The sequence below is a fragment of the Crocodylus porosus genome, unplaced genomic scaffold, assembly GCF_001723895.1.
Source record: "Crocodylus porosus isolate Cpor-Errol unplaced genomic scaffold, CroPor_comp1, whole genome shotgun sequence".
Classification (NCBI taxonomy): domain Eukaryota; kingdom Metazoa; phylum Chordata; order Crocodylia; family Crocodylidae; genus Crocodylus; species Crocodylus porosus.
In genome coordinates, this window is record NW_017728931.1 from 18,240,389 (window position 1) to 18,267,214 (window position 26,826).

Here is a 26,826-nt window from a genome sequence, read left to right on the forward strand (position 1 = left end):
GGTCGAGCATTATATCAGGCTGCCTACAGAAGCTTTGGAATCTCCATCCCTGGTAATTTTCAAGAGCAGATTGGACAGACACTTGGCTGGGATAGTTTAGTTGGGATGATTCTGCCTTAAGCTTGGGGCTGAACTAGATCACCTCATGAAGTCCCTTCCAGCTGTACTTTCCTATGATTCTATATACAAAATCCAGGGCCTTCCTCAGCAGCATGGGAGTATTTTATCTGACACTAGAAAAGGGAGTGTAAAGTTTGCTGGGGTAGGAACTCTCATTTTGTTCTGTGTTTCTGTGGCTACTGCAAATGTAAACAATATGACTAGGACACTAGCAGTTTGGCTGTGTTGGTTCAGTATATCTGAGCAGTCCCTGTGCACTGTAACCAAGTGGAAAAGGCCTCTTCATAGCAGGGCTCCATATAACTGGGTGTATACTTTTTAAGGACTTTTAAATGCCATTGGACGTGGTTGCTGCATCAGTCTGAGTGGGCAGCTGATCTGCAGGAAAAGTAGCATACTGTATGCCACTGGTCACCAACCAGTGGATCTCACAGTTTCATAGTTGGTAAGGTCGGAAGGGACCTGAGCAGATCATCTAGTCCGCCCCCCTGCCATGGGCAGGAAAGGATGCTGGGGTCAAATGACCCCAGCTAGGTGGCTGTCTATCCTCCTTTTGAAGACCCCCAGGGTAGAGGCAAGCACCACTTCCTTTGGAAGTTGGTTCCAGCCCCTAGCTACCCTGACAGTGAAGTAGTGCCTCCTGATGTCTAGCCTGAATCTACTCTCAGTTAACTTATGGCCATTATTTCTTGTTACCCCTGGTAGTGCTCAGGGGAACAGGGACTCTCCCATTGCCTGCTGGTCCCCCTTGGCAAGTTTATAGGCAGCCACCAGATCCCCTCTCCACCTTCTTTTGTGGAGGCTGAACAGGTTCAGGTCCTGTAGCCTCTCCCCATAGGGTCTACCCTGCTGACATCTGATCATGTGCATGGCCCTCCTTTGGACTCTCTCCATGCTGTCCATATCTCTCCTGAAGTGCAGCCCCCAGAACTGGACGCAGTACTCCGGCTGTGGCCTGACCAGTGCCGCATAGAGGGGGAGGATCATCTCCTTGGACCTGCTCGTGATGCATCTGTGGATGTGTGACAAGGTGTGGTAAGCCTTCCTGACCGCATCCCCACACTGTCGGCCCATGTTCATCTTGGAATCTCGATCCACTGGTAGATCTCACAACCTCTTGTAGATCTCGGAGCCTCTTGGAGTCAGTCTGAGGCTGGGGTGAGGGGCTGAGTGCCTGCGTGCATGCACGCGCATGCCTGCACGAGTGTGCCAGCCCAGCAGTTCAGTCCGTGGGGGAGGGAAGGGGTGGGGGTTAGATTGAGGCCCCCACGGTGAGGGACAGTGCTTCAAAGGCAGGAACAGGGGTAAGATGAATGAGGCCCTGGCCAGGTGCGACTTACCTGCTGGGGAGGCATGACCCCAAATAATTTTTTCTCCCTCTGCCTCGATCTACCTCCTCCTTCCCTCCCCACAGATTTACCAGCTGGGTCGGGGGAAAGGGGCGAGTGGTGGAGGTGGCGGTGGCACACAGTAGATCTTGGATTGTTTTAAATGCCAAAGATGATCTCCTACTTAAAAAGTTTGGACACCACTGCTGTATGGAGGGTTAATTATCAAATGTAAACCCTTTGCACTATTATTTGCCTTGTGTGACAGTAATATGTATGTGGCAACTCTAATGCATTTATTAGTAAATCTTCTCTACTGTAGACTCATGGGCACCTGATGAAAATAAGGTTTATTTGGAAGTGTAACTTGTGCTGATCACAGCAGCAGCCCCATGTGCAGCCTTTTGAGGGGAGGTGCAAAAATAACCACCACTGGCATACCTGGCAGCATAGCAACCAGTATTCATAGGTTCATAGAAGTAGGGTCAGAAGGGACCTTGCAGATCTTCAAGTCCGACCCCCCACCTGGAGAAAAACTGGACTCAAATGAGTCCAGCCAGGTAGGCATCAAGCCCCTTCTTAAAGACCCCCTGGGTAGGAGCCAGCACCACTTCCCTTGGAAGTTGGTTCCAGCTCCTAGCTGCCCTGTGAAGTAGTTCTTGCGGATGTCTAATCTAAACCTACTCTCCAATAACTTGTGTCCATTATTCTTTGTTATGCCAGGGGGTGCTAGGGGAAACAGTGTCTCCCCCAAACCCTTCTTGTCCCCCCTATTGCCACTGCCCAGGGCACAAAGCTACCCTGTTATGCCTCTGGTTTTATTTGTATGGTAAAAAAGATGGCAGCAAGATGAGCACATGGCTCCCAACATGTATGAGATGCAAGATATGTACCAGGCATAAATATTATAATATTATGGGCTAGATTCTGCTCTCTTGCATGCATGTGAATTGCCCTTTACACCACCAGAGGACTTGGTCATAGGAACACAAAAGCAACAGCCTGGGACTGAATACTAAGAACAACAGAGGATTTTGTACATTTCCCTGGAGGAACTCATCACTCCACCAGATTAGGCTCTCAATGAAGAGCACATATACAGACTTGATGTATAACTTAAGGTAAAGTGAAATCATTTGAAGCTTAATTTTTTTCATTCATGCTGGACTTACTTTCCTTCCAAGCAAGTTTCAGTTGCATTGTAATTTAAATCAGAACTTATTTACAAAGATCATTAATTTATAAACATCATTCACATTTTTACTTGAATGTCAAAGCAGTGTTCAGAAGGAGGGGGAAAAAATAAAAAACAAACCTGGAAATGACTAGCGGTAGGTAGAAAAAAATGTTATGAACCCAAACACATAACAGTTTAGCAAGGACGGTATAAAGTAGATTACTGTCCATTTTATCAAACCAAGGACCTGAATGCAATTTCTGAAAATACAGCAAAGTGACACATAAAACATGACATCAGTGACACAGGACAGATTTCCTATTAAATCATTTCTAGAAGTGATCCCTTTTTATGAATGACCACCAGCTACTGACCAGTTATTGGAATTCACTCTGGCTAATGTGTCATATACTCGTCCTCATGGGTGTTGTGAAATTCAGCAGCATCAGAAAACTGCAGAAGCATTTCCCCTGGCTTTATTTATTTTTAATGCTTACCACAGATTGTCATCCATTTCACTTGGCACAAAGTCATTATTATGTAAAAGTAATCAAGGATCATTTATTTTAATTTGATACCTAAAGCCTGGAAGAGTTCATTTAGTGAAAAATACAAAATATAAAGGGCCTAATTCTAAGTATAATGAAGTCACCTAGGAAGGTTCCCATGTGACTTCAGTAGACTTTGGATTGAACTCAAAGAGCCAAATTTTACCTAAACTAATACTTTGCATTTACATCAAATTCACTGAGTTTTGCACAGGTTTGACCAGGAGCAGAATATGTCCCAGTTTGTATAAGTTTGATTTCTAGTCTTACCTATTCGTTATCTTAACTATGAGCTTTGAATTGTTTCACAAATATTGAGGTCTTCCTTCAGACTCCATAATTTCAACCTGTTTTTCAGTACTGTTTTCTCTGGCCACATCCAAAGAGGTTTAAGTGCAGTTGCCAAACTATCACAGCAAATTCTGACCACAGATATCAGGTCTATGAGCTACAAGCAGTATAAGCTCTTTCAGCTCAATTTTAGCAGGTTAACCAACAAGCCTAAGTAACACAAGCAAAAATGCTGCAGTTTTGGCCATGGCCACTGAATCTTGTGGAGACTAATGGCCCCTTTGAAAGAGTATATGAAGCCTATAGATCGTCAGGACACCCACAGTGTGGGTAAAGGCCTGAACTTAAGATGGTTTAAGCATCTGCAGCTCTCCTTGACATCAACATGGAAGTCAGCGCAATGAGCAGAACCAGTGCTCAATGCCTCTTAAGGCCAGGCTTCTAAAACCAGCTACTATATTGATTAGTATACTGCACCATACAACCTGTCCAGCCAAAAAGAAACATCACACTCAAAGATGGTGTCATCTGATTCATGGTGGAGGGAAGAGATAAATGGAAATTCAGTACATTTAACAGAAAGATATATAGACCCTGGCATACCATATTCAACCATTATATGCAATACAGTCACTTGCTTTTATACTTTACATAGCCACTAACACAAAAGATGGTCTACAGCAGGGGTGGCCAACCTGCCACACAAGTGCTACAAGTTCCACAAGCAGTCTGTGTGTGTGGTATGAAGCAGATTGGGGAGGGAGCAGGCAGCAGAAAAGCAGATGAGGCAATAAGCTGAAAGCAGAGCAGCAGATCAGGCAGAGAGCACAGGGTAAGTAAGAGACAGAAAGCAGAACAGCAGATAGGGCAGGGAGCAAAAAAGTAGAAAAGCACATCGGACAGAGGGAAAGGATTGGTGTGGCACTCAGGGAAGGTGAGGGGTTAATTTCCAGTACCCATGCCAAAGAGGTCGGCCCCCTCTGGTCTAAGACAATGAAGGTATATCTACTTGACACAAGGTAGTGCTATGCACAGATACCCAACTTGAGCTCATTCAGATCCAACTCAGGTACCAGAAGCAATATAGCTACATCATTAGCAAATGCAACTATACTGCTTCTCGTACACAGGTGCCCCTGCACAGCACTGCATTGTGCCAAGTGAACAGAGCCTAGATACAGAACTCAACCTATCACCCTCAACAATGTTTTTCCTTGATACTTTAAAGTCACAGCTTGTGCTCTATGTGCTATATACCTCAAATATCCACTTCAGTCAGTTAGCAAGATAAAGATTCAAATCAATCTGGAACCCAACTTGAGCATTGGTCAGGTCTTGAGGGTTTTTTTGGGCTTATCTCTGTCTAAATCGGGCTGTACAGTTTTTTCACTTTATAAATTACACATCTTTATTTCTGATTTCCACTGTTTCTAACTCTTCATATTCCCTCTTATGTACACCACTGCTTACATAAACATATTCTTGATTCCCAGGCCCCATTTTATCCATATCTGTTGTTGGCATCATTCTGGAAGGCAATCTTGACTTGCCAGTTTTAGGATTTTCTACCTCCAAGAGCAGCTGCCACAATTAAACCAACCACCACCAAGAACATGCCAACAGAAAGCAGCACAGTGATCACAATCATTCCTCCTGCTCTCCCTTCAAATGAACCATCATAGGCTGAGAAGCTTGTCACTAGAATGTAAAGAAAAACGATTTAGGATTGAAAGTTTTGGCGCAAATGTTCAAAACTGCGTTTCTCTTCTGCACCATAGCATGAGGCCAGAAGAAGTAATGTAACTCATGGTTGGCAAGTGGGCAGCAGTCCTGAGCACCGATTTATAGGGGTACCAGAATGGCAAATCCCAATGTTCAGGGAGCCCTTGGGATCATCTGGGGGTTTTGAGTTTCCAGGGTCAGGTAAAACTCACTTGGCTCCATCCATCTCCTGCCCCCTGTTCTCTCCTCCCCCCACTCTCTCTCTGGGTGCTTGGCCAATTCTAATGATCACTATAGGCAGGCCTGAGGAGACCAGAAGCCTGATTCACTCATGGCTTCCACCTCCTTTACTACTGCTGTGCAAATGACATGTAAAATAACCTCAAAGTAGATGTAAAACACTACCATTTGGACTTAACACACCTGCATATGATTGTGTGAGCTAAATTGCAATAGTGAATCCAAACTTCAGTTTTTATGAGGTGAGACTAGTCAGAGAGTCAGAGAAACAAGTCAAAAAAGCAACAGTGACACAGTCCCATGGTTGCTCTGGGAATATTATCTGGGTGTCTGAGAGATTCTGAAAGAGCAGCAGCTTAAGGCAAATGATGGAAATTACCTTTTTACCATGTTAGGGACTTACCATTATTTGTCTGGATGGGATCAGACCAGCCTGTGTGAGCTCTTACTACAGCATTTTCATCCAAAACAAAAAAATTCACCCTTAAAAGTTAAAAGAAAAGATATATTAGTGCAGTGGAGGCCAACCTTTTTGAGAGTCATGCCCCAAATTAGCCCCACACCCTTCCTGAATTCCACTCTGATCTCCTTCCCCTGAATATTTTGCTGTTCTGCTTTCTGCCCTATCTGTCACTGTGCTGCTTGTTCCCTCACTGATATCTGTGCTACACACAGAGACTGCCTGGGCCACTTGCGGCACACGTGCTGTAGGTTGGCCACCCAATGTTAAACAGTTGCTTTGGCAGGGTCATATAAATGTCTGCCATTATTTGCATTGGAGTGATGCACCTACCTATCTAGGGTTAGGGTTGGCTGGTGGAGGCACCAGCACTACCAGATTTGTGCCCACTGCAAATTCCTGCCCCACCATCTACCGGTGGAAGTCTCAGCCAGCTGCGGTTGGGAACCAGGCTTCCCAGCCTATAAACATTTCTGAGATTCTGAAAAATGCTCCCATCCCAGAGTGAGCCAGAAGTAAAAATCTGGGTCCATTTGAGTCATTTGAACCATTTTCTATTGATTTGACCATTTTCATTTTTAAAAAAAGCATGTTACAGGTACTTTACATGTTAAATTAAGGGTTTTTTTTTTACAGAAGCTGAGGGTAGTAGAGAATGTTTTCTTCCTGAAAGGTTCACTTAAAAAATTCTTTGGTCCCCCAAGTTTCTCACCATGATGTATTAAACCGTAAGGATCACCAAGTGAAAATCAGGCATTTGTATTTTGGGAAAAGCTCCTCCCCTGCACTACAGCTGAAATGAACAAACTCTAAGGAAAAGGAAATAACTTTTAAGGAGAGAAACACATAGCTCAAAATGTTTTGGTTTTTTTTTTTAATTTTGTGTGATTTTTTTAAAATCAATGGTTTCTCACACTTGCTAAAAAAACAAAGACTTCTCATGCTCTTGTATCACATTCTCCAGTAGATAACACCATGGAACAGCACTGACTTTTCAAAGTCTATTACCATTTTAATGATATTTCACTTCATTTGGCCTGTATGGTACCTGTAGAATGAGGATGGCTTCAGGACTCGATTGCAGAAGGGTCCCTTAGTGTTTTCACAGACTTCTGCTCCCACCTGGTAGCCTACAATTGTGGTCAGCTTATAGTTCTCATCATCTATGTCCATTTTCACAAGAGCCCTGGCCATTCTGCATGAGACACTTGCAAATTCTCCCGCATAGTAAATGGGGGCATCAGTGAAGTTGTGGAGGGATCTGATCTGGTTGGTGTCTGTCACAGCTGAGGAAAGAACAGCATAGTGCTTGTACATCAATCACATGCCCAATCAGCGCGGCAAGAGCTCAACCCATTAGCAATTTAGAAATGTCTTGGGGCTCATTTGTGAGTTGACACAAGTAGGGAGAGAAGAAAGGAGACCTATGCTGCTCTTTGTTTCCCTGTGTAAGTCTTGTGATCACGGCATGTGAGGGAAGCAGCTTCCTTGGGGAGGGGTGCTACTTTGCTTCTGAACAGGTAAACTCATAGTTAAAATCCAACTAAGATTGCAAATAATATGACTGAAAGTTATTGCTATTCAAGGCAGTGTAGAAGCACCTCAACAGTTCAGTCAGTTCCTGGTGGATAGATGGCCATTTAAAATAAAAGCTGTACAATATAACTGGCCCCCTCTTTGACAGTCCCATCAAAGGGCAGAGCATAGATCATAGAGATGGTCCCTTGAATTACAAGTCTCTTCTGCTTCTAGAGCGACCCACAAGCCCCATCCACACATGCCCTCTTTGTGTGCACCCAGGTTTACACATTAGACAGGGTAGACAGCTCAGAGGGGTTCTCAAGTTTTTCCACTGGGTAGAGCCTGGACACTGTGCTGGGATCCTAGTAAACTGTGTACATTGCTTAAGTTGCAGGTTTGGCCATGGGTGCAAGTGGGTGGGGATTATTTCTCAATGGTGCACATGCACTCTTTCTGGAAGCAGTAAAGACATACTCTAAACCCCTCTGAGTCATGTGGGTGAGGCATGATGAAGCAGCCCATACTTCTGTTGCCTATACACTGTCTGATTGTCCATGGATGCTGATGGAACTGCCACGTTTGTGACCATTAAAATATCACTGAGTTAAAAAAATAACAAATTCATCAAACAAAATAAGAATATGTCCTACCTGGCAGGCCAACTGTCTCACCAAGAACAGCTATTGCTGGTCTGATGGTAGTGGGTGTATAGTGAGAGGAGGAGATACACTTAGGGATATTAACAATGAAGGAAGTACTCAATCTTGCTGCTAAAATATTGCTCATGTTAGGAAAGAAGTTCAGTGCTGGAAACAAAAGGAAAAAAATGTCAGACCAATTCTTCTCTCAGTAAAGATGTAATGTCCAGGAAATCTAGGAAATCATGTAACAGATTTATCAGAGTTGGTTGGGAACTGATCCCTTCCATCCTCAAAAAAATACCTTAATGAGCAGGAAAATGTTTTCATGTTCATTTGATTTTTGCAATTTTGTTTTATTAAAATATGTATATATTTTTAGGAAAAATAAAAACATTTTGCTGGAATTTTATGCAATTGAAAGGCTCTTTTGCATTATACAAAAGCTTTGATTCAAAATTGTAAAACAATATTAGCTATCTTGTACTCTTTTCTTAATGCTGTAGGCATTCAAGGAACTTTTTCAGGTACATTCTCACCCATCTTAATTCACTAAAGATGATTCAGGGACACAGTGGGTGCACCTGTGTGTTTTAGTTAGGATACTGCTGACTTACAACTAATTTATGGTGTCCAGTTCTAGGTAGATGTAGTATGGAGCACAGTAGAGGCCCCTTTGGGATGGGGAAAATACTTTTATACATATCAACCCCTCTGGTAAGATAGGTATTGCTTAAAACATATAAGATACATCAGTTAAGATTAGAGAAGTGGTTCTCAACCTTTTTACCTTTACTCATTGTTGAGTACAGAAAAATAATAGAGCAAGTCTTATGTTGTAAAGAACTCAGGAAGATCAGAACAGGTCAGCAGGTGTTTGACACACTGGATTCCTATTTAAAATATCTGGGTTTATTTTGTGAATCACGTTTGTACACCTAACTGTGTTAACTTTGCATGGCATCTCATGGCACCCTTGAAAGGATTTCAAAGCACCTCAGGCACACTGGTTGAGAATCACTGCTATATAGATTATGTACCAAGGTTAAAAATGGTAGTAATCCCTATCAACTCAAAGACTTAGGAAACTATCAAGTGGGAAAAAGACTAGTGCCATCCCACCCCATTGCCAACCCCCCTGAAGTTGAAAGGAGTCAAACAGTATACAGCAACTGTAATACATTGCTTATCCACATAGGAAAGTAGAAACAGAGATCATAGGACTGGAAGGAACCTCCTGTGTAATCAAAAATGATGCAGCAGAGTGAAGAATAGTTGGTATCAATCACTAACGTTTTATCCCTTTAAGTCTGATCTCAGATAAAGGTATTGGGTTCTCCTGTGCTTGGAGCCAGAACAGGTATGACATTTCTGTAGGACTGGGTGTTTCACGAGCCTACTCATTGTGCATTGTAGTTGGCCTCTGGCCATTTATTCTAATGCCGGTTCTTTCTCATTTTGCTTTCTGATGTAGTGATTTAAGTCATGTTCTTCTTGTTATAAATGAAGACCTTATCTATCAGTCCTTAGGCAAAACTCTCACTGAAATCAGTAGAGATTTTTCTTAAATGCCAGCTGCAGGGTTGGAAGTAGAAAGATTAAGTTAGCTCTGAATCACAGGTTTGCATATTCAAAATAACTGCCTTCAAAGCACAGGCTTTGGATTTACACAGGCATATCACAGCACCAGTTCTGGTCTAAAGTGAATAATGCCATTCATGACTGCAGTACATTATATTTAAACACCTTTTTTGATCCCAAAAGAATCTTCAAAGTTTTAAAGAATTCATATATCACTAATTAAAGACATCATGCAGCTGTTGTTACAATCAGTGGACAGACACATTGCTGGTATTTGGCCTGGGCCCTAAAGAACCATATTATTATATGCAATAATGAGATAAAGGGTGGACTTGATTTTCAAAGAGGCGAATATCCACAATTTCCACTGGTTACTGAAAGTCAGGTTCTATATTAAGTCTAGACCAAGAGCGTATGACAGAAAGGGGCAATAAGTTTGTCTTGCCTATGCAACATTGATATTCTATAAAGATCTCTATCTGCCATACTCATATAATCATGACTGAAATGCCTTATGTGGATAAAGAAAGTGAACCTATATCCCTGCTTATACATCATGAATCCCACTTCTTACTATGATACCATTAAATGCCACCCAGAAGTTTCCTTCCTCAGTTCTAATTACCCTAGAAGCATCTGGCTCCAGATGTTTCAAAATTCTATGCTGAATAGATTGATGTTTTACAATGAAATATTTTAATGGGAAAATTATATCTTATAGTAAGGATATGTACTTGTCTGCATAGCTCTGCACATACATATGGCACACATAAATAATAATAGCTACATCCAAGTTAAAACTATATACTGCAGTTTTGTTTTCCAGTTCCCCTATACTTTAGCTGCACCGTTACAACATTAATTAGCAGAGGATTAGTAAACACCAATGCATTAATTAAAAGCATAAAGTACACTGTAGCTTGCTATTGCTGAAATAGAAGAGCAGTACTCACAGATTTTGTCTAAACTGGATAATTGAACCGCCCATCCTGTTCTGAGGCAGCTAACAAAGCACAGCAGCAGAACTAGTTTCATTGCTGAAATGTGGTGGAGTTAGTTAGGTTTGTTGGACAAATGTGAGGTGAGTTTTTTGGGCTCCAGAATTTCTGCCTTGGAAAAGAGGGAGGGATTTGCATTCATTAGACAGGTACAAGGAGGGAGGTGGGGGGAAACAGAAGAGGAGAAACAAGGGAGATATGTATCCTAGATAAAAATGCATTGGTTGCAAGACAGTGAGTCTTCTATCTGAGAACTTGAAGAGTTTCCTCCAGCAACATACTTCTAAGTCAGACCTTTTGTCCTTTGCTCAAAGGTAATGATAGGACTTATTTTTCACTGAAGATGACTGAGCTGCAAAAACAGCCACATAGGGTCCATAATACAAACAATTTCTAAGAGGCATTCAGCTAACAGACATGTCAGGGAAAATCCTAATGTCATTTAATTGTAAAAGGCATAGACTTTGTCCAACAGCAGGTGCCTGTGTTATGGGAATGTGTACAGCCAATGGAAAAAGCACAAGAATGAAAAAATGAAATATTCCAAATTCTTATTGCTGAAACCTGTGTTCATGAATCTCCCAGAAAAAAAAAGGAAAGAGGAGAAGAAGATAACCAAGAACCTGTAATTCCTTGGCTTCAACTTTACAATGAAAGAAAGCTTTACTTGAGTTTAGTCAGTATGTGAGGATGACCTAGAACCTTTACTCCACTATAAATACCATTACATTGTTTTTGCCCTAGATAGTTAGTAATATATATATATCTATAATACAAGGGATGGAAACTTATCAAGGTTTGTTCTAGGTTTGCCTCCAAAAGTTAATACAATAGAGTCCCTAGCAAGTAGATATCAGAAAGTTATTTATACCCTCACCACACACCTGTATTCCTCCAAATTTCTTGCAGTCAGGCAAAAAGTTGGGGCAAAAGCAATTAAATTAATAAGTATGTAATATACTACAGTCTTTTAACACAGCCCCTGTATCTTCTATATACTCAGGAGGGAGGTGATGGTGGTACTGTGGATAATACTTGACATACCAATTTTATGTTTGAAGGAAAGAGTATTCCCATTTTCTGCAGTTATGGAATGCTGCTATAAACTTAGAGGCATGAAGAAGATTAAATAGCATATCCTTCATTCCTCCAGAATGGAGTAAACACTTGCAGGCAATTACTGAGAATCCTCTACTAGATCTTTCCTGAAGAAGAATGTAAAATAGAAGCCACATCTGGGCCAGGCTGAAGGACTTCGAGCTAAGTGTGGTATGTGGGCATTTATCACGGAGATCCATGAGATAAACTGAGTAGATTCCACCTGAGTCGGTGAAAGGATCATTGCCCGATATGGAAGCACTTGCCCTCAGACAAGAAGCAGAAAATGGATGGGGAAAGGGTTTCATGGTACACAGAGTTAAACCTCACGTCTTAGATGAATTCCTGCTTGGATACTTGCATTCAGTGCATGTAAACTCCTGCTGGGGTGGTCAACTGGTAAAATTATTTTTATTGCTTTTTTGTTTTGTGAGAGTGCATTAGTGACCTCAGTCAGAGAACTGGGCCATACTGGGCCAGGCCTTATAAGGCAGGAAACAAAAACACACACCCATTGTCCCCCAAAACATTCATCCTGTATTTAGATTGTAGGACAACAAATTAGGGAACACAAAGTACCAGGTCTGCCTGCATAAGTACCAGCATATGTATGACCAGGTTGATCATACATATAACAAATAGCAGGCACAGCTGAATGTTTTTTAGACACCACCACATCATCTTTTTTTCCTCCTAAAAACCTGTAATATGGTGTAATGCAGCCATGCCCGCTAAGAATATTTGTCATATTCCATCCTGAGCTGGTTGAAGTCCAATGGTGGACTGGGGATACGATAGCAGCTTTCTAACGTCAGGTTCCAGATGGTGATAGTTCATTTTGACTGGTTGCCCATTAGAAAGTTGGTCACCTTTAAGCTGTGCTAAACATGTCTTTGTGGCATCAGAATGTAGGATACTTATGGTAAGCCCTAAATCAGATTCTTGATGCTACCACAGTCCCTTTTCCCATAAGCACTGCAGCTTCCTCCATTTAAATGTTGTTTTTTGGGGAAGGAAAACAGATTTGATTTGTTCAGTTCAAATGTGAAACCCTGAATTTACAAATTACACTGAGAATAACCTACTTAATTTTCAACATATTCCAAATTGCTACATCTCGATGTGCACCCAAATTTTACGTAATCTTTGATCTTTAATTCCTGTAACTCAAAAGATGAATGCACTTCACTCATTTTTCCTTTTAGCATAGATAAATATGTGAGCCATAATTCCTGTTCAATGATTTTATTATGCTCACTTAAGCGTGGGACCCCTTTAGGCAAATATGTGAAAGGTCAAAGTGTTTTCTCCCAGGTGCAATGTCCATACTTGGAGTGAATGCTGACATACTTGAATGCTTCTTGGCATGGAAGACAAAGCCTTTTGGTAACTCACATGCTGGAAGAAGTTCAGCAACAGCAACTGAAAAAGGATTAATTAAAAAATAATCTCTTTATCCCTTTGACCCTGGGTCTATGGGTCTATCCTCTGAGACTGTCAGTCAAGGTGCCAGTTGGTGCTGATTTGAGTCACAATTTTGCAACACTGAGATTAAAGAACTCATTTCACAGCCACCAGATTATAGTCATTTTTGGTCACGGCCTGCTTGGAACATATAAGAACTTGTGGGTATCTGTGGCAGAGAAGAAACACTTTATCCCATTCTCATTTTCCTCATCCATGAAGTATCCCAGTGTCCTGGACTGGGTGGGGGGAAGAAGTTGCTGATATAAAGCCAAGATCCAAAATATGCAACTTTGAAAATCTAAGTCCTTATGTTGGTGCCTCTTGACATATTAGTATAGTGTCTTTATAGTTTCTGAATGCCTAGCACCCCACCCCAAATACAAGTGTGACCTGATACAGAATGAGTAATCACCATACCATGAGATCTAACAGAAAAGCCATGACCAGATGCAAAATAGCAGATTGTATATATTGCAATCACATGCAGAGATCTCCAATCAGAGGTAGGGTCCCATGGTGCTAGGAGCTCCAAAAACATAGGAAGGGTATGGACAAATGTACATTTGGAGCCCTCTTGCTCCAAACCGTACGGCAGCTGCTCCCTTCTAACTGTTAGATGTGCACAAGCCAGAAACAATGCAAATATAGTGAAACAACTCAAACACTGCTTCATCCAGGGTTAAAGTTGGACAAATTCAACTCTAGCAAAAATTCTGAACTATATCAGACTATGTAAAAAGAGGGAAAATGAGAAAAAAAATATCATCAACAAAAACTAATTGGCTTGATTAAAAGGACATCCACAGTGGTGACAACAGCAGCCTTCTCCTCATTCTTTTATCTAAGAATCAAATCAAACCCATAAATAAATTAGACCAGCACAGGGCAGGGAACTCACCAGCTTGGGTGGCTGTGCATTGACATAGTCTTTAATATCACATGCTACTTAATGACATAGTATCAACCCGTTTCTGATCACTTATACAGTTTATGTGCAATTTCTGCCCTTAGCTGTGAAGTATGCCTAGAGGTACAATCCTTCTCTAATGGAGCCTGGAGAGCAATGCACTCTCTCTGATTAGAGTGCCCATGTTTTCAGGAGAAACCTTCACTTCCTTTTTTGGAGACCTGGGTCTGTCTTTTGATTCTAACTGGGCAGAGTATTTTATCAGGATTATCAATCTGATAGCTTCCTGAATTTCTAAGGGGCCAGTTGTGTTGCAGACCTTTTGCAAAGAGTAGGGGTTGTGTCTTTTTCATAACTCAGTTAAAAGATGGGGCACTAACAGAAGTGATATCTGCCTCCTTTTTAACTAGAAGACATTCCCGGATGCTTTTGGTGAGCCATGGGGGCTTTTGTGCCTTCCTGCTCCCTTTGATCCATGTTGGGATTATCTCCCTTTGGGGTTGGAGGATTGTCTCCTTAAGGAGCAACCACTCTTCTTGGACACCTGGCTTCCCTCCCCTCCCGGACCCGAGTGCTTCCCGGACTAGTCTCCTTACCTCATTGAAGTCTGCCCTCCTGAAATATAGGATTCCGCAAGCACTACCAGAAGTGACCAGGAATAACAGTTACAAGCTGGCAGAGGGTAGATTCAGACTAGACATCAGGAGGTGCTACTTCACGGTCAGGGCGGCTAAGATCTGGAACCAACTTCCAAGCGAAGTGGTGCTGGCTCCTACCCTGGGGGTCTTTAAGAGGAGGCTAGACGAACACCTTGCTGGGGTCTTTCCTGCCACAGCAGGGGGTTGGACTTGATGATCTGCTAAGGTCACTTCTGACCCTACCAACTGTGAAACCCTTCTGTAATTGAACATAATATGGGGAAGACAACAGAGACAAGGAAATGCACAGAAAGATCCTATGACCCCTTCCAAACAAATGTGTATATGTGCATGTGTGTGCACACATGCATGCATGGGTCATGAGTATGGGGCTGTGAAAAAGAACAGCACATTTTGCTCCCTAACCAGCTTCTCTGGAGTGCCAAAAAGAGGTCTGAAGCATCCATTTGGTTTCCCCTGCATCCATATATAATTGTTTTCAATGGCTGGATTCCCATTATTACTATGCACTATTATAGTATGTCACTTTGTCTCTCCTGAACTCTGCATTTTAATGCCCCCACTACCCAGGTCAGAGATTCAAAGGCCCAGGCACCCTGTCTAATTCCTTTCACCCTGCTCTATTTATGCGATTTCTCCTTTATGTAGCTATTACATTATTTTTACGATTAATACCTGTAGATCCATGTAATTATCTGTGCATGGTTATCATGGTGTATACAGGGAGAACTTGACATACAATATCTTTTCTACATAAAAACCATGAAGCTAAGTTTAACGGGGCAACAGACTTGCAGTAACTCATTCTTGTTTTTAAAGGGCACTATCAGAAGGCATGTCTTCTTACTTACCTATAAAGCTCCAAGCCTCTTGTGAGTGATCAAGAGCCAATGAAAAATAGATAAAACAGCCTTTTTCAGACCAGTGCTAGTGACCTTCTAATTTGGGGATAGACTTGCTGCATCACAGACCAGAAAGTCTGCATCAAATACAGGCCAATGTGAATCCCAGTCATCCTTCTGCTCCTGGGCCTTGTCCTACCAGACCTAACTGACAGTCTGTATTTTTGTCTGAGCTATACAAAAGCACCACTCACTCTTTTGCCAGACAGCCTGAGGGTGTTTTCAGCATCTTAAAGCCACCTGAGTTTACCTGTACCCTCATCTGGTTGAAAAACAATGTCCTTATTACTCAAGTGATATAAGAACCTAAATCCACTTCTTATTCCAGATTAATACCAGATGACTAGCAGTATAATACCAAGTGCCTACCCAACAACCTTTGAGAAGGCAGAATGCATGAACTTTGCCTCAAAGGAACACATAGCACAATTTATCCAATCCTGTGATTTCAAATACAAGTCTCATCCCAAATCTCTCTCCTAAACATGTTAAACAAACTGTAAAATGAGCCTGCTAAGCAGATAATATATAGGCTTGTAACTATTGACCTCTCTGTACTGGAGGGGATTGCCTGTATGAGACTACAGAATGCTTCGGTGTGATCTAGAGATATGGAAAACAACATGATTAAGGAATGCAAAACCTCTCTTCAACCTCTCCACGCACTTCTTCTTTATTTGTATGCATATTATTTTAAAAAATTAGATTTGACATGCTTCCTGTACAATTGCCCCATAAATGTATTACAACACTCACCTACTATTAACATGGGCAGAGTGTATCAGCCAATGTAGCATTCAGCTGACGCACTGTTATTGTAGTCCATATTTCAGCAGCTGACAACCCTAAGGCAAACCAAGCGACATAACAATCCATTATCTAGTCATGGAAATGTCTGAAACCACAAGTAAATCCTGTCTCTCTCTCCCACCACTTTTCCTACTCTTCCTCCCTCCACACCCAAACTTGACAAGCTTCACAGACGAGTTCAGCCACATATCTATCTACTAGCACATAACCCTGGCTGCAATTTTTAACTAGAGCAAATTGCAGTACAATGAATCTGTTAAACAGGCCCGGAACAACATTCCACAACAATCTAGCTGGAGCCTGGACTGAAGGCACGTTAGGATTGGGCATGTGATGTAAATTTAATGCTTTTGCCATCTACTCTCAGAGACCCAAAATTTGAGCCTTAGACCTTGATTTAAGGCAAAAAACTGCCTTTGTAGTCTCATCTTAGCACCTGTTTTTCCTCCCACCACAGTGTCATGAGTTAGCCTGATTGTAAGTCTCTGCTCCAAGGAAGGTCAGGACTAAAATGTGAGACATGTTGAAGACCAGGAATGAAACAGGAGTGTACAAAACCTTAATCACCTCTGCTTGGTACAGGTTAATTCAAGTAGGGTTATATCCACTTCTGTGGAGAGGAGCACTCCAACACAAGTATTTTCTTACTTTGTTTATATGAGCCCAGCACTATGGGGTATCACTTCCACCTGAAGCCTTTTTAAAGGAGGGGCACCAAGGCAGAGTAATTAAATGCAAAGGTGTGAGTTTAAGGTTCTCTGTAGCATCTAGACCAGGGGTGCTCAACCTGCAGGTCTCCCCATGGATCCACAATCCTGCATGGGGCCCAATCCTGGCACGCTGGGCTGGGCAGGGGTGGTGCAGGGCCCCAAAACCAGAACCTGGCACTTAAGGTTGGCATAGGGCTCTATCTGGTCCACAGACTAGTCCTGTGGTATTCAACTGACCCACAGGGCCAAAACCTTAAGCACCACGGGTCTCAACTTCTCCTGAAGACTGCCCCTGGTTGACACTGTTGTAAATAGATGCCTGCTCATTCAGGCTGGGGAGGATAAAGGTTACATATAGGGTTCCCTTGCGTGCCCTTCTCAACTAGGCTGCCACAGCACTCTGGGATGCCTCGAGATCCTTTCAACTACCATACTGCAACTACGATACTGCTGGGCTGCTAGGTCTGGACAAACCCTTCACCTTGATTTTATTTTTTTGTCTTACTGATAAAACATGAGCATCATTTAAATCCTCTTTTATGGATTTGTACAAGTCACCACGGTTCCATTATGTAAATACTGTGAGAAATCTGCTGCTAGTATGATTTTGCCCCCAGTTCTCAAAAAAATACCAAATTCATTCCTGGATATCTGTGATTTCGAACAGGAGAACCCTGAAGACTTTTCTTAATGGAACACTTTTACTATTGCAGCCTTGACACATCCTACCATATTATTGCTGGGGACATATCCTAAAGTAATAAACAAACAACTTAAGTGAAGGAGCTTCCTCAGAGCCCCATCTGCAATAGAGAATAGACTATTCAAGATGTGCACTGGAAAGGTGCAACATGTGAGAGCTTTCTACAGACAGTGTAGAACATAACGTACAACATAACACTACATTCTCCCTCCAATTAGAAGAGGTTGGAAAAAAAAAAAATAAGAGTGTGAACTAACAACAGAATGATGAGTCTGACCTTTGATTAGAGGGCAGCCAGAGCTCCCGTCACTGCTCCCCCAGCCTTTTACTTCGGGGCCAGTAGCATACCCATTAAATGCTACACTGACCTTTTTGCTAGGTCAGCCCAACTCTACCAGACTATACCCACCTTATCTGTATAATTTTGACTTTAGTGAGTTACACAATAATACTCAGCAGCAATATTTAATTTTCCTGAAGTTTTTCATTTAAGACATACTCTTTAACTACTAAATGGGCAGAACAGTATGCAAACAAAACAAAAAAGACCATTGCACACACACCAGCAGCTTTCTCTTTACATGTATTTACAGCAATGCAGGATTAACAGATTCAGATCATCACTGTTGACTGTGAAGTAATCAGTGTTTGCTAGACTGAGACAGTGTTACCCAGATTTTTCATACCAAAGTAGGACGAAGTCTCAGTGTCGGCAACATATTTATGAATATGCATTTAGTTACAGCAGAATCGAGCTGCTGCTATACACAAACTGCATGAGATAAGGCTTCAAAGTAGACATGCATGACTAATAAATTGAGGGTGTGGGGAAAGGGGGAGGGAGACTTGACTTCAAATAGAACTTCACCCTAAAGAAGCTCATACTTAAATGTAGCTATAGAAGAAAGCACTACAGCTCTCAGGCTTGTGGTCCGAGTTTGCTTCTCATAGTATTAGACAAGCAGTTAGCTGAGGGATCCAATCAAATTCGCTTAAGTATCTTTGTAGAAAATGTGTTAGGCTGGCATGGTAGCCAGCCATCTACCTTCAAAGCAACTGTTAGCCTAATATTGTTGGGAAACATGTCACTACTTCCATACGTCAGATCCTAATTAGCTGGGCAGCAAAATATATGGCTTTCTATAAAACACACTTGAGAGAGAGACACTCACAGAATGTGGCCCAGAGGGACACTCCCAAGTCACTCATTTTACACAGCTTAACTACAGGTTTCAGATGTGCAAGCCAAATAAACTTTGCTTGCTTGCTCCCCTCAGTGGCAGGCCTAGGGTTAGAAGATGGTATTGAGACAACACTTCTGTCTGAGACAAGGCTGCCCAGCTCCAAATGGAAATGTTCCATACAGATGCTATACCAGAGTTGCTACTCTTTAAGGGCAACTACTTTTGTCTGGCTTTTCAAGGCTCAGGGGAAATTTGCAGAAGTCAAGATTACTGGGAGTAGGTACATTTCTCATCCTGTGATTACCAATTAAGTGGCATCATTACCCCTTGTTTCTTCTTCTCAGTAAGGGCTGCTGCACTTGTTTTAGTTTGATTGTTTTAGTTACTGCTTTAAAAAACAAAACAACAACAACAAAAATCTTTGATTCTTCATGGAGGCCCAAGTCAACTATTTAGGTAAGTGGTCAAAAGATTAGCTCCGCTATGTTATAACCAGGAAGTGCGGTTATCTCACAACAGGGCCCTTGTTACAGGATGTCCACAAGTTAGTCTTTTTTATTAACAGGAATCCAAGATGGACCTTACACCAACAGCATGAGTTCAGTTTAAAAACTATACAGCAAGGATCATTGTTCACTATACAACCCAAGCTTATACTTGTTAAGTTGAAAGTTGTCGGGACTTTGGCCAAAGTTTTACTGCTAGTCTTTCTAGCCTGAAGAACAAGGACAAAACTACAGTTTTGAGTCCTTCATTGGATACAAAAGCAGCAAGTGGCAGGGTAGAAGCAAGGAGCTCTTTGCAACTGCAGTCTAGCGAAGCAAGTGATGTTACCCACTGCAGAAGCTGATAGAATACAGTCCAGACTGTGGCAAGTGTACCGCTCAGTTTGAGTGATTAGACTCCTGTTCAGTAATCTTTGGATCAGAGTTCAGTAGAAGAAGCAATGCTATAATTTAATACAGCTGTAGCTGTTCAATTGTGTTCCAGTGGCATTAACCTGGTACAAGCAAAAGCTGAAGTCTCACTGGTCCGCTCTATCAGAGCTGGCCTGAGGTCGTGGTGCAACCTGCTGGACAGTTTGAGATATGTGCCTGGTTTCTGTAGTAGCAGAGTCTTCTGATCCCCTATATGATTGGAGAAAAAGGATTCCTTGTTAGAGCTGAAACCCAGGTGTGACATCACAAATCAAAATTAAGGAAAACACATGCACTAAGCGTTAAAAACCCCCAATCCTTTATCTTATTTAAAAACAAACAAAAAACAAAACACAGGAGTCCTAATAGCTAGCTTTTAAGGCCTATTGTTCTGCCAGCATCCAATTCTTGCAGTAATTTGTACATACTAGACAAAGCCCACAGAGAGCAGAATACTAAAAAAAAAAAAAAAAAAAAAAAATACTAGTATTGACTGCACAAGTAACATCAAGCTACTTGTTGCACAAGGTAGAGTTACCCAAGAGTTCTCATTTTGATTGTTATTAAGTTCCTTTTCCTGATCTCATTCTAGACCCGTGAGGCTTGATAGCTATTTTCACATGCACATAGGATCCTGGAGGCCAATTAGTAGTAGACTAAGGTGGCGTTAGAAAGGCCTTGACAAGGTCAGCTTTATTCTCTTCAGGGACTTATCTTCTTCCCAGGAAGCAGAAGACCAGTGTCCTGATCTAGGATTTTGATAAAGTGGGGGTTGGAGATGATGATGGTTGGTTCATCCAAATCATGCAACAGAACTCTTTTTACCTGGATAAAAATGTAACTAGAAGCTTCACCAATAATGTTGGGGACCTAGAGCTATATTATTTAGTTTAGGATGGAGGAAAGAAAAATGTTGGAATGTGACTTAATCTGCTACATCATATCTAGTGATCTAAAACACACAATAAAGTAGGCAAAATAACTCAAAGACATTACAGTTAAAATGTACATCTCTTTCAGATTCATAAAACAAAAGTGCTTTCTAAAGCATCTAGCAGTGCATTCAATGCTTCATTGAAAACAAGTTCCACACCTGAGCTAACATTCACCCAAGTTAAAAATAAACTTGAGTATGAAAATATTAACTATAGTTTAAAACATGGTCTGCAGGGGCTGTGAAATGGGAGCTATGTTACTAGAAGCAGCTAACAGACAGCAGCATTGCAGAAGTAGAGATAGCCGGAATAATGGAACCATTAAAAGACCATGTAAAAGAAAAGAGTTGCTAGCACCTGTGGAGTGAACAGTTGAGAACAGGGTCAGCAAACTGTGGTCTGCAGGCCAGACTTGGCCCATGGGGGACTCCATTTCCTAGCAGCAGCAGCTCCTTCTGGCTGCCACTACCAGACCTAACCCCACTGCCTAGGCAACCTGACCAACCCACCCTGTACCCACCACCGGGGGTGGGATCTGCACAGGCAGGGCATGCAGCCAGGCAGGTGGGATGGGACCACAGCTGGGAGCAAAACAGGTAGACAGCGCTGAGGAGACCCTGGAGTCTAGGGGTGGTGACAACACATGTCCAGGCTAGAGCCATGATCTGCTGTCTGCATGCCCTTGCAACGGGTGCAGGTTCCCTAGGCAGAGGCACTCAGGGAGCTGACTGCAGTTCTGCCCTGGCCCTGTGCTGTCAGCATCCCAAGATCCAGACCCTGGCCACAGCTTCCTCCCCAGCTGCATGCCCTGCCCATGTCCATGGAGATCTGAGGATTGTGGGGCCATGACAGTGCAAGGCCATGACAGAATCCCAGTTGTGTGTGAAGAGTGCATTCTGGTTCTGCCCCATCCTTGCACTGTTACCACCCCAAGATCCCAGGGTCTCCATGGAAACCAGCCTGTACCTATGCAGTCAGGATGCATGGCCAGGCAGGAAGGTGCAGCCAGGGCCAGGATCTTGAGGGGCTGACAGAAGGGGGCTGGAGCAGAGCCCCAGTCTGCTCCCTGCATGCCCCTGCCCGCAGAACCCATGTTCATTGCTGGGGTACATAAGCAACGGATCATGGCTTTCCCCAGCCCCAGCACCACGCTGTCACCACCCCAAGGTCAAGAGGGCTCCTCAGCCCAGTCCACCCATCCCGCTCTTGGCTGCAGCCCCATCCCAGCCACCTGGTCACATGTGCTCCCCACACCAGTCCCACCCCCAGAGGTGAGTGTGGGGCTGACTGTCCAGCCAGTGGGGCTGAATGTAGCAGCAGTCAGGAGCCATCACCACTGGGGCTGCTGGGAAATGGAGTCCAGCCACAGGCTGGATCCACCATTTTCCCTGCCCTGGTTTAGAAGAAGTCAAGCAAATTAGAATGAGCCATTAAGTCAACTGATTCTCTCACTGGTGCCTCAATAGAAGTGCTGCTGTCACTGCTAGGCAGCTGGATTTCAGCTTTGGATGGACCAGGAATCAGAAGGGGGTAGAGGGGTCAGGGAGGGTAGGGTGCAAGTGCACCACTACACCCTCCATTCCCCTTCCTCCCCACCCCATTTCCGCCCCTGCCAGTGTCCAGGCACACACAATTGCGTGAAGTGGCATTTACCCCATAAGAGATGCAGCTGCTTTAGGACCTTCCCAGAAGTTTTCCGGAAGGGTTTAGAAGTGACAAAGTATATAGGAGAGATTTGCACTAGCTTCCTTAGTCTATCCATTATCATAAGTAGGATTTCCCCATCTGGAGGGAGGGTCAAATTCCAAAACAGAAGGGTATTGAGAGTAGTGTCCCACTTTGGACAATCCCAATAGCACTTGCATCATGCTAGTGAGCAGAACTGTGCTCTCATCTTAAGACATTCACAAATGCTGTTTACTTCAAAGGCTCAGGCACTTGGTTGTTCATTTAATGTTCCCAGGCTGCAAGCATAGTGATAACTTACATGATAGCAAAGAATACAGAGGCAAAAAGTCCTGCAAGGAGGAGAAAGATAAGGACGCTCAGGATTGAGGTTATGACAATCATCCCTCCACTCCTTCGACCAGGCCAGGTATCAATTGTTGAAGACTTTTTAACTAGGAGAGAGATCAATGGAAACAGTATTATTACTCCACTTGTGACCTCCCAGCAAGAGGCCAGGAGCTGCAGGGAAGCTTATATATATAAGCTAGGGAAGCCTTGATACTGTCATCTCCAGCTTATTTTGAGAGCTACTTCAGAGTATCTTTATTAGCACATTTCTGTGCTTGAGAAATGCTTGCGCAAGTGAGGAGGCAGAGAGTGCTCCCACTGTATGGACAAACCCTGGAAGTCACCTTACTTCACAGACAAGTCATAGTAATTCAAAATACTGTATGCTTTGCTACTTGGCACTTGAAGACTTCACATCAAAGAACTCAGTAGATTAGTTTAAGTTTAGCTCTGCAACATCGGTATTATACCTAACCATACATTAAAAACCATGTATGAAGTGATTTGGCTATTATTAGTCACTGAACAAAAAGGCAGAAATAGGAGCCAGATCTCCTGACTTCTAGCCATTATATCTTTGCTATGACTGATGGGGTTTTTTTCAGGGTCTAGGGAGAAAGGGAGTTTCTCTTACTAGCTTCAAAGCATTCTGTACTACTAAAATTTTTTGTTCCAAGGACTTTTTAGACTATTAAACCAAGAGGATGCTAAAGCAAGCTTCCTTCCCAAATAGGAGCAGAAACCCTTAGGGAGACTTACCACTATTGGTTTTGATTGGCTCAGACCAGAGAGTTTCATCTTTCATGATACCCGAAGTCACATCTACCAAGATGTATTTAAACCTCGAAAACAGAGATAAGAAAGGCTAAGTTTGTTAGCATGTCTAGCAAAGCCTTTATATTTTAATATTTTGGAGATAAGCAGATTGAATAAACAATTAAAAAAGCTTAACAACACACATGCACAGAGGCAGTTCGTCAAACGTTGTCCATTACTCCAGAGGTGTTTGAGAAGGGGGTCTGGATAGCCTATTAAAACCTAGCTCTTCTGTTAAAGAGAAGTGTAGAGAAAGCATTAAATGGTGAAAAAAAAGTTGTTATTCTACAAGGCTTTTTCAGATGTTTTTCCTCTAAAGGAGGGAAGAACCCATACAAGGAGTTCTTGCAGAACTGTGGGGTTTTGTTTCAGAAGCAAACTGCACTCCACAGCAGGTGTAGAGTGCTCAAGAACTACAGTGAACGCTAGCCATCTGTCCAGGGACCTAACAGGAATCCAGGCAGAGAGACAACTTTTTCTGCATTTTGTCAGAGGTCTCCTTTAGTGGAAAGTTCTGATCAGCACCAGTCAAGATACCCCCTGCTAGAACAGACAAGTGCAGCTGCTTTAGCGCTGCTTACCACTTTTCAGTTTAAGTCGTTGTATTTGTGTAGTATTAGCTGGACTGATTACCAAATTAGTGCTGGCACTGAGTGTTACTATGCCACCTGCCAATGTAATGTCTGCAAGTACCTTCTATTTTAGGTGGACCAAGCTGGGCGACTCTACATGAGATGTTTACTACGGAGTTGCACAATTAGCTCCACAGCAAAATGTTTTGGTGTCTGCATGTGCGGCCCTATTAGGCCTCAGGAAACTCTGCAGGAGGTTAGTACTTGTAAAAATAAATATCCTGCTGCAGAGTTTAGGTTGCGTGTGTGCAACAGCGTATGTGTAGATGTCGACTTGGCTGCGTGGAGCATGAGGGTGCTTCAGTGACAGAGCTGCCTGCATGCTAGCCCTGTACTGAAGCACCCTCATGCCCCTGCCAGGCTCTCTGTGCAGCAAGTTACGCAGGTGCAGGTCAGAGCAGCACCAGGCTAGCAGGCTGACCCCCCCCCCCCCAAAACAGCCCCCTGCCAGTCAGGGCTGCTCTGACCTAGCTCAACATTCTGCAGTCCCAGCCACACATGTAAACAGGGCACCCAGGAGCAATACACTCTGGTGAGATATGTGCTGGAGTTTATTGCTTTGCATTAATATACACATGTAGATCAACCTAACTCTAGTAGGTACATCTACGTGCTTATCTGTGCATAGGTTCAGGGAGGTTAAAATAAGGCAAATAAAAATAAAGCAAAGCCAGCCCATATCTAGAATTAGGTCACTTAAGAAGGTGAGCCAAGTTTGAGCTAACCTGTTCCTAGTCTATCTGCTGAATGCCTGCACACTTTTGGAGTGCAGCCCTGCAGCTGGGAAAGCCCAGCTACTCTCCCCAGGCCTAGAACTGTGCTTTTCTTATTCCCCTTCCATAACACTGACCAGTCCACTTTTAGCCCCCAACCCTTCCCACTCCTGGATAGGCAAATCCCCTGGACCTGCTAGCCCCCCTGATGCTTCCTCTAACCCAAGTTCCTGGTGGGGCTCCTGTCATTTGCAGCTTGTGCATGTTTGCCATTGATCTATGGCTTGAAGCATCCAACTGACTGTCACATGGCTTGCAGCAAACATCTGCATGTACCCAGAGATCATACCTGTAGGTGGTACCCGAAGCCAGAGGTGGGTTACAGACACCTAGGAAGTTTGGATCATACAAACAAGAGACATCATCTCCCACTCTGAAGAGGTACTGTTTCAGGACATCAGAAGCTTTTTTGACATTTCTAATATCAGCTAGCTTGGGAGGCGATGCACAGTCAGGCACATTTAACACTGCTGCCTTGTAAGGTCCAAGCTGGCCTCCGTTGACTTCCTGGAAAGTGGTGTCCAGAGGTTTGCTATTGTTGTCAGTCACGGCTGAGCTGATCACGCTCACTGCAAGAGATTTGTATAAGTAAGCATCCTAGGTCCTTCCCATCTGCCTGCCAACATGAACCACAATATTCCTCTCCAAGTCAAGGAAATAGAGACAATGTCAAACAATACCCAGTTAGCTCTTGCCTTTTCTCTCAATCCCACTCAAGTTAGTACTTCAGCCACAGTGTTATCAGTCACAGCAGATGCCAAGGAGCTGCAGACTCAGAAACAACACTTGTTCCCTCACCAATAATGGAGCATGTGTTTGTAAGCAGTGTCTCTGCTCCTTCCCAAGGTAGGAAACACAGAGCACCTGCAATTCTATTGTCCAGCATGACACCAAGCAGCAGGGTTGAGCACACATTGGGCATCTGCCTCTCACAGCGGTGTCTCGTAATAAGACTGAAGTGGAGCTAGCTTCATTAGTGCTGAACCCTTTGCACAACAATGAGTCTTCTGCATTCCCTTTTCTTGGGGTCAGGTATAGACATTACACTTTTACCTGTGCGAGTGACTGAAAAGGAAAAGACTCACAGAAAAAAACCAAAAAATAATCTGTACCCATAACAGAACAGAAGTTTGGTACATGTAGACTGGTTTAAAAATGGCAGAACCCAGTCTAAGATAGACCTGGATCACCATGAACTCAAACTTCAATTGATTTAGTAGACCGGTGAACCAAGCTTCTGTACCAGATCCCCTATCAATTCACGTTAGGTTGCTGTCTACCAGCATCCCAAACCCTTTTGCAACCTCCTGCTAAGCCTGCCTTTCAGGGAGGCATACTAGCATTCATACTGTGCTCAGCTGCTCTAAGTAAGTGCTTAGTGGGCTGTCAAAGTTGAGTCAGCACAATCCCTTTTGACAGCCCTTCCTCCTGCCTCTGGCCAGCTGTCAGCCACAAGCATGTGTTGTGGGGGGCAGCGAGGAGGGGGGAGAAAAAATGTCCATGTCCCTGCACAAACCCTAGCACAAAGCACCCCACAGTATATACAGACTTGATGTGGAGCCCAGAATAACTTCCAAAAGCAAGGGGAGCCCCAGGGCTGGACCTGGCTGCCAGGTATGGGCAAGCATTCCTCCCTCCCCCTGCCTGCCTGCAGCTGACAGAGGATGCAGCAG

At 43.2% G+C, this 26,826-nt stretch overlaps 2 protein-coding genes and 1 long non-coding RNA gene across 4 annotated transcripts in view; 1 reads left to right on the forward strand and 2 right to left on the reverse strand.

The window, feature by feature from the left end:
- Positions 1–4,321: 4,321 nt before the first annotated feature.
- LOC109316334 (uroplakin-2-like) lies at positions 4,322–17,299 on the reverse strand. 2 transcript variants are annotated; one of them, XM_019544298.1, is made up of 5 exons: positions 16,414–17,299; positions 8,058–8,213; positions 6,935–7,172; positions 5,830–5,909; positions 4,322–5,162 (listed from the first exon to the last, which is right to left on the reverse strand). In XM_019544298.1, the coding sequence occupies exons 1-5, from the start codon at positions 16,424–16,426 to the stop codon at positions 5,020–5,022; spliced, it is 630 nt and encodes a 209-aa protein (XP_019399843.1). In that variant the 5' UTR covers positions 16,427–17,299; the 3' UTR covers positions 4,322–5,019. The 2 variants fall into 2 exon arrangements, with proteins under 2 accessions (XP_019399843.1, XP_019399842.1); XM_019544297.1 differs by lacking the exon at positions 16,414–17,299 and adding an exon at positions 10,580–12,099.
- Positions 9,177–25,374, forward strand: LOC109316335. Its single transcript, XR_002102814.1, has 3 exons — positions 9,177–9,188; positions 10,529–10,534; positions 25,030–25,374. It is a non-coding gene; the product is annotated as an uncharacterized LOC109316335 (long non-coding RNA).
- Positions 19,478–26,826, reverse strand: part of UPK3A (uroplakin 3A) — a 12,230-nt gene continuing 4,881 nt past the window's right edge. The window contains exons 3-6 of the mRNA XM_019544296.1: positions 25,443–25,722; positions 23,692–23,774; positions 22,904–23,036; positions 19,478–20,191 (exon numbers count right to left, since the gene is read on the reverse strand). Coding sequence (XP_019399841.1) covers positions 20,089–20,191; positions 22,904–23,036; positions 23,692–23,774; positions 25,443–25,722 — 599 coding nt within the window. The 3' untranslated portion in view covers positions 19,478–20,088. The remainder of the gene's footprint in view (positions 20,192–22,903; positions 23,037–23,691; positions 23,775–25,442; positions 25,723–26,826) is intronic.

Coding starts and splice junctions, on each gene's coding strand:
- LOC109316334 (XM_019544297.1), bottom strand. CDS start 10,661: ATGAAACTAGTTCTGCTGCTGTGCTTTGTTAGCTGCCTCAGAACAGGA. Junction 8,214..10,579: donor ATCCAGTTTAGACAAAATCT/GTGAGTACTGCT, acceptor TTTTGTTTCCAG/CACTGAACTTCTTTCCTAAC. Junction 7,173..8,057: donor TGAGACAGTTGGCCTGCCAG/GTAGGACATATT, acceptor TTCTTTCCTCAG/CTGTGACAGACACCAACCAG.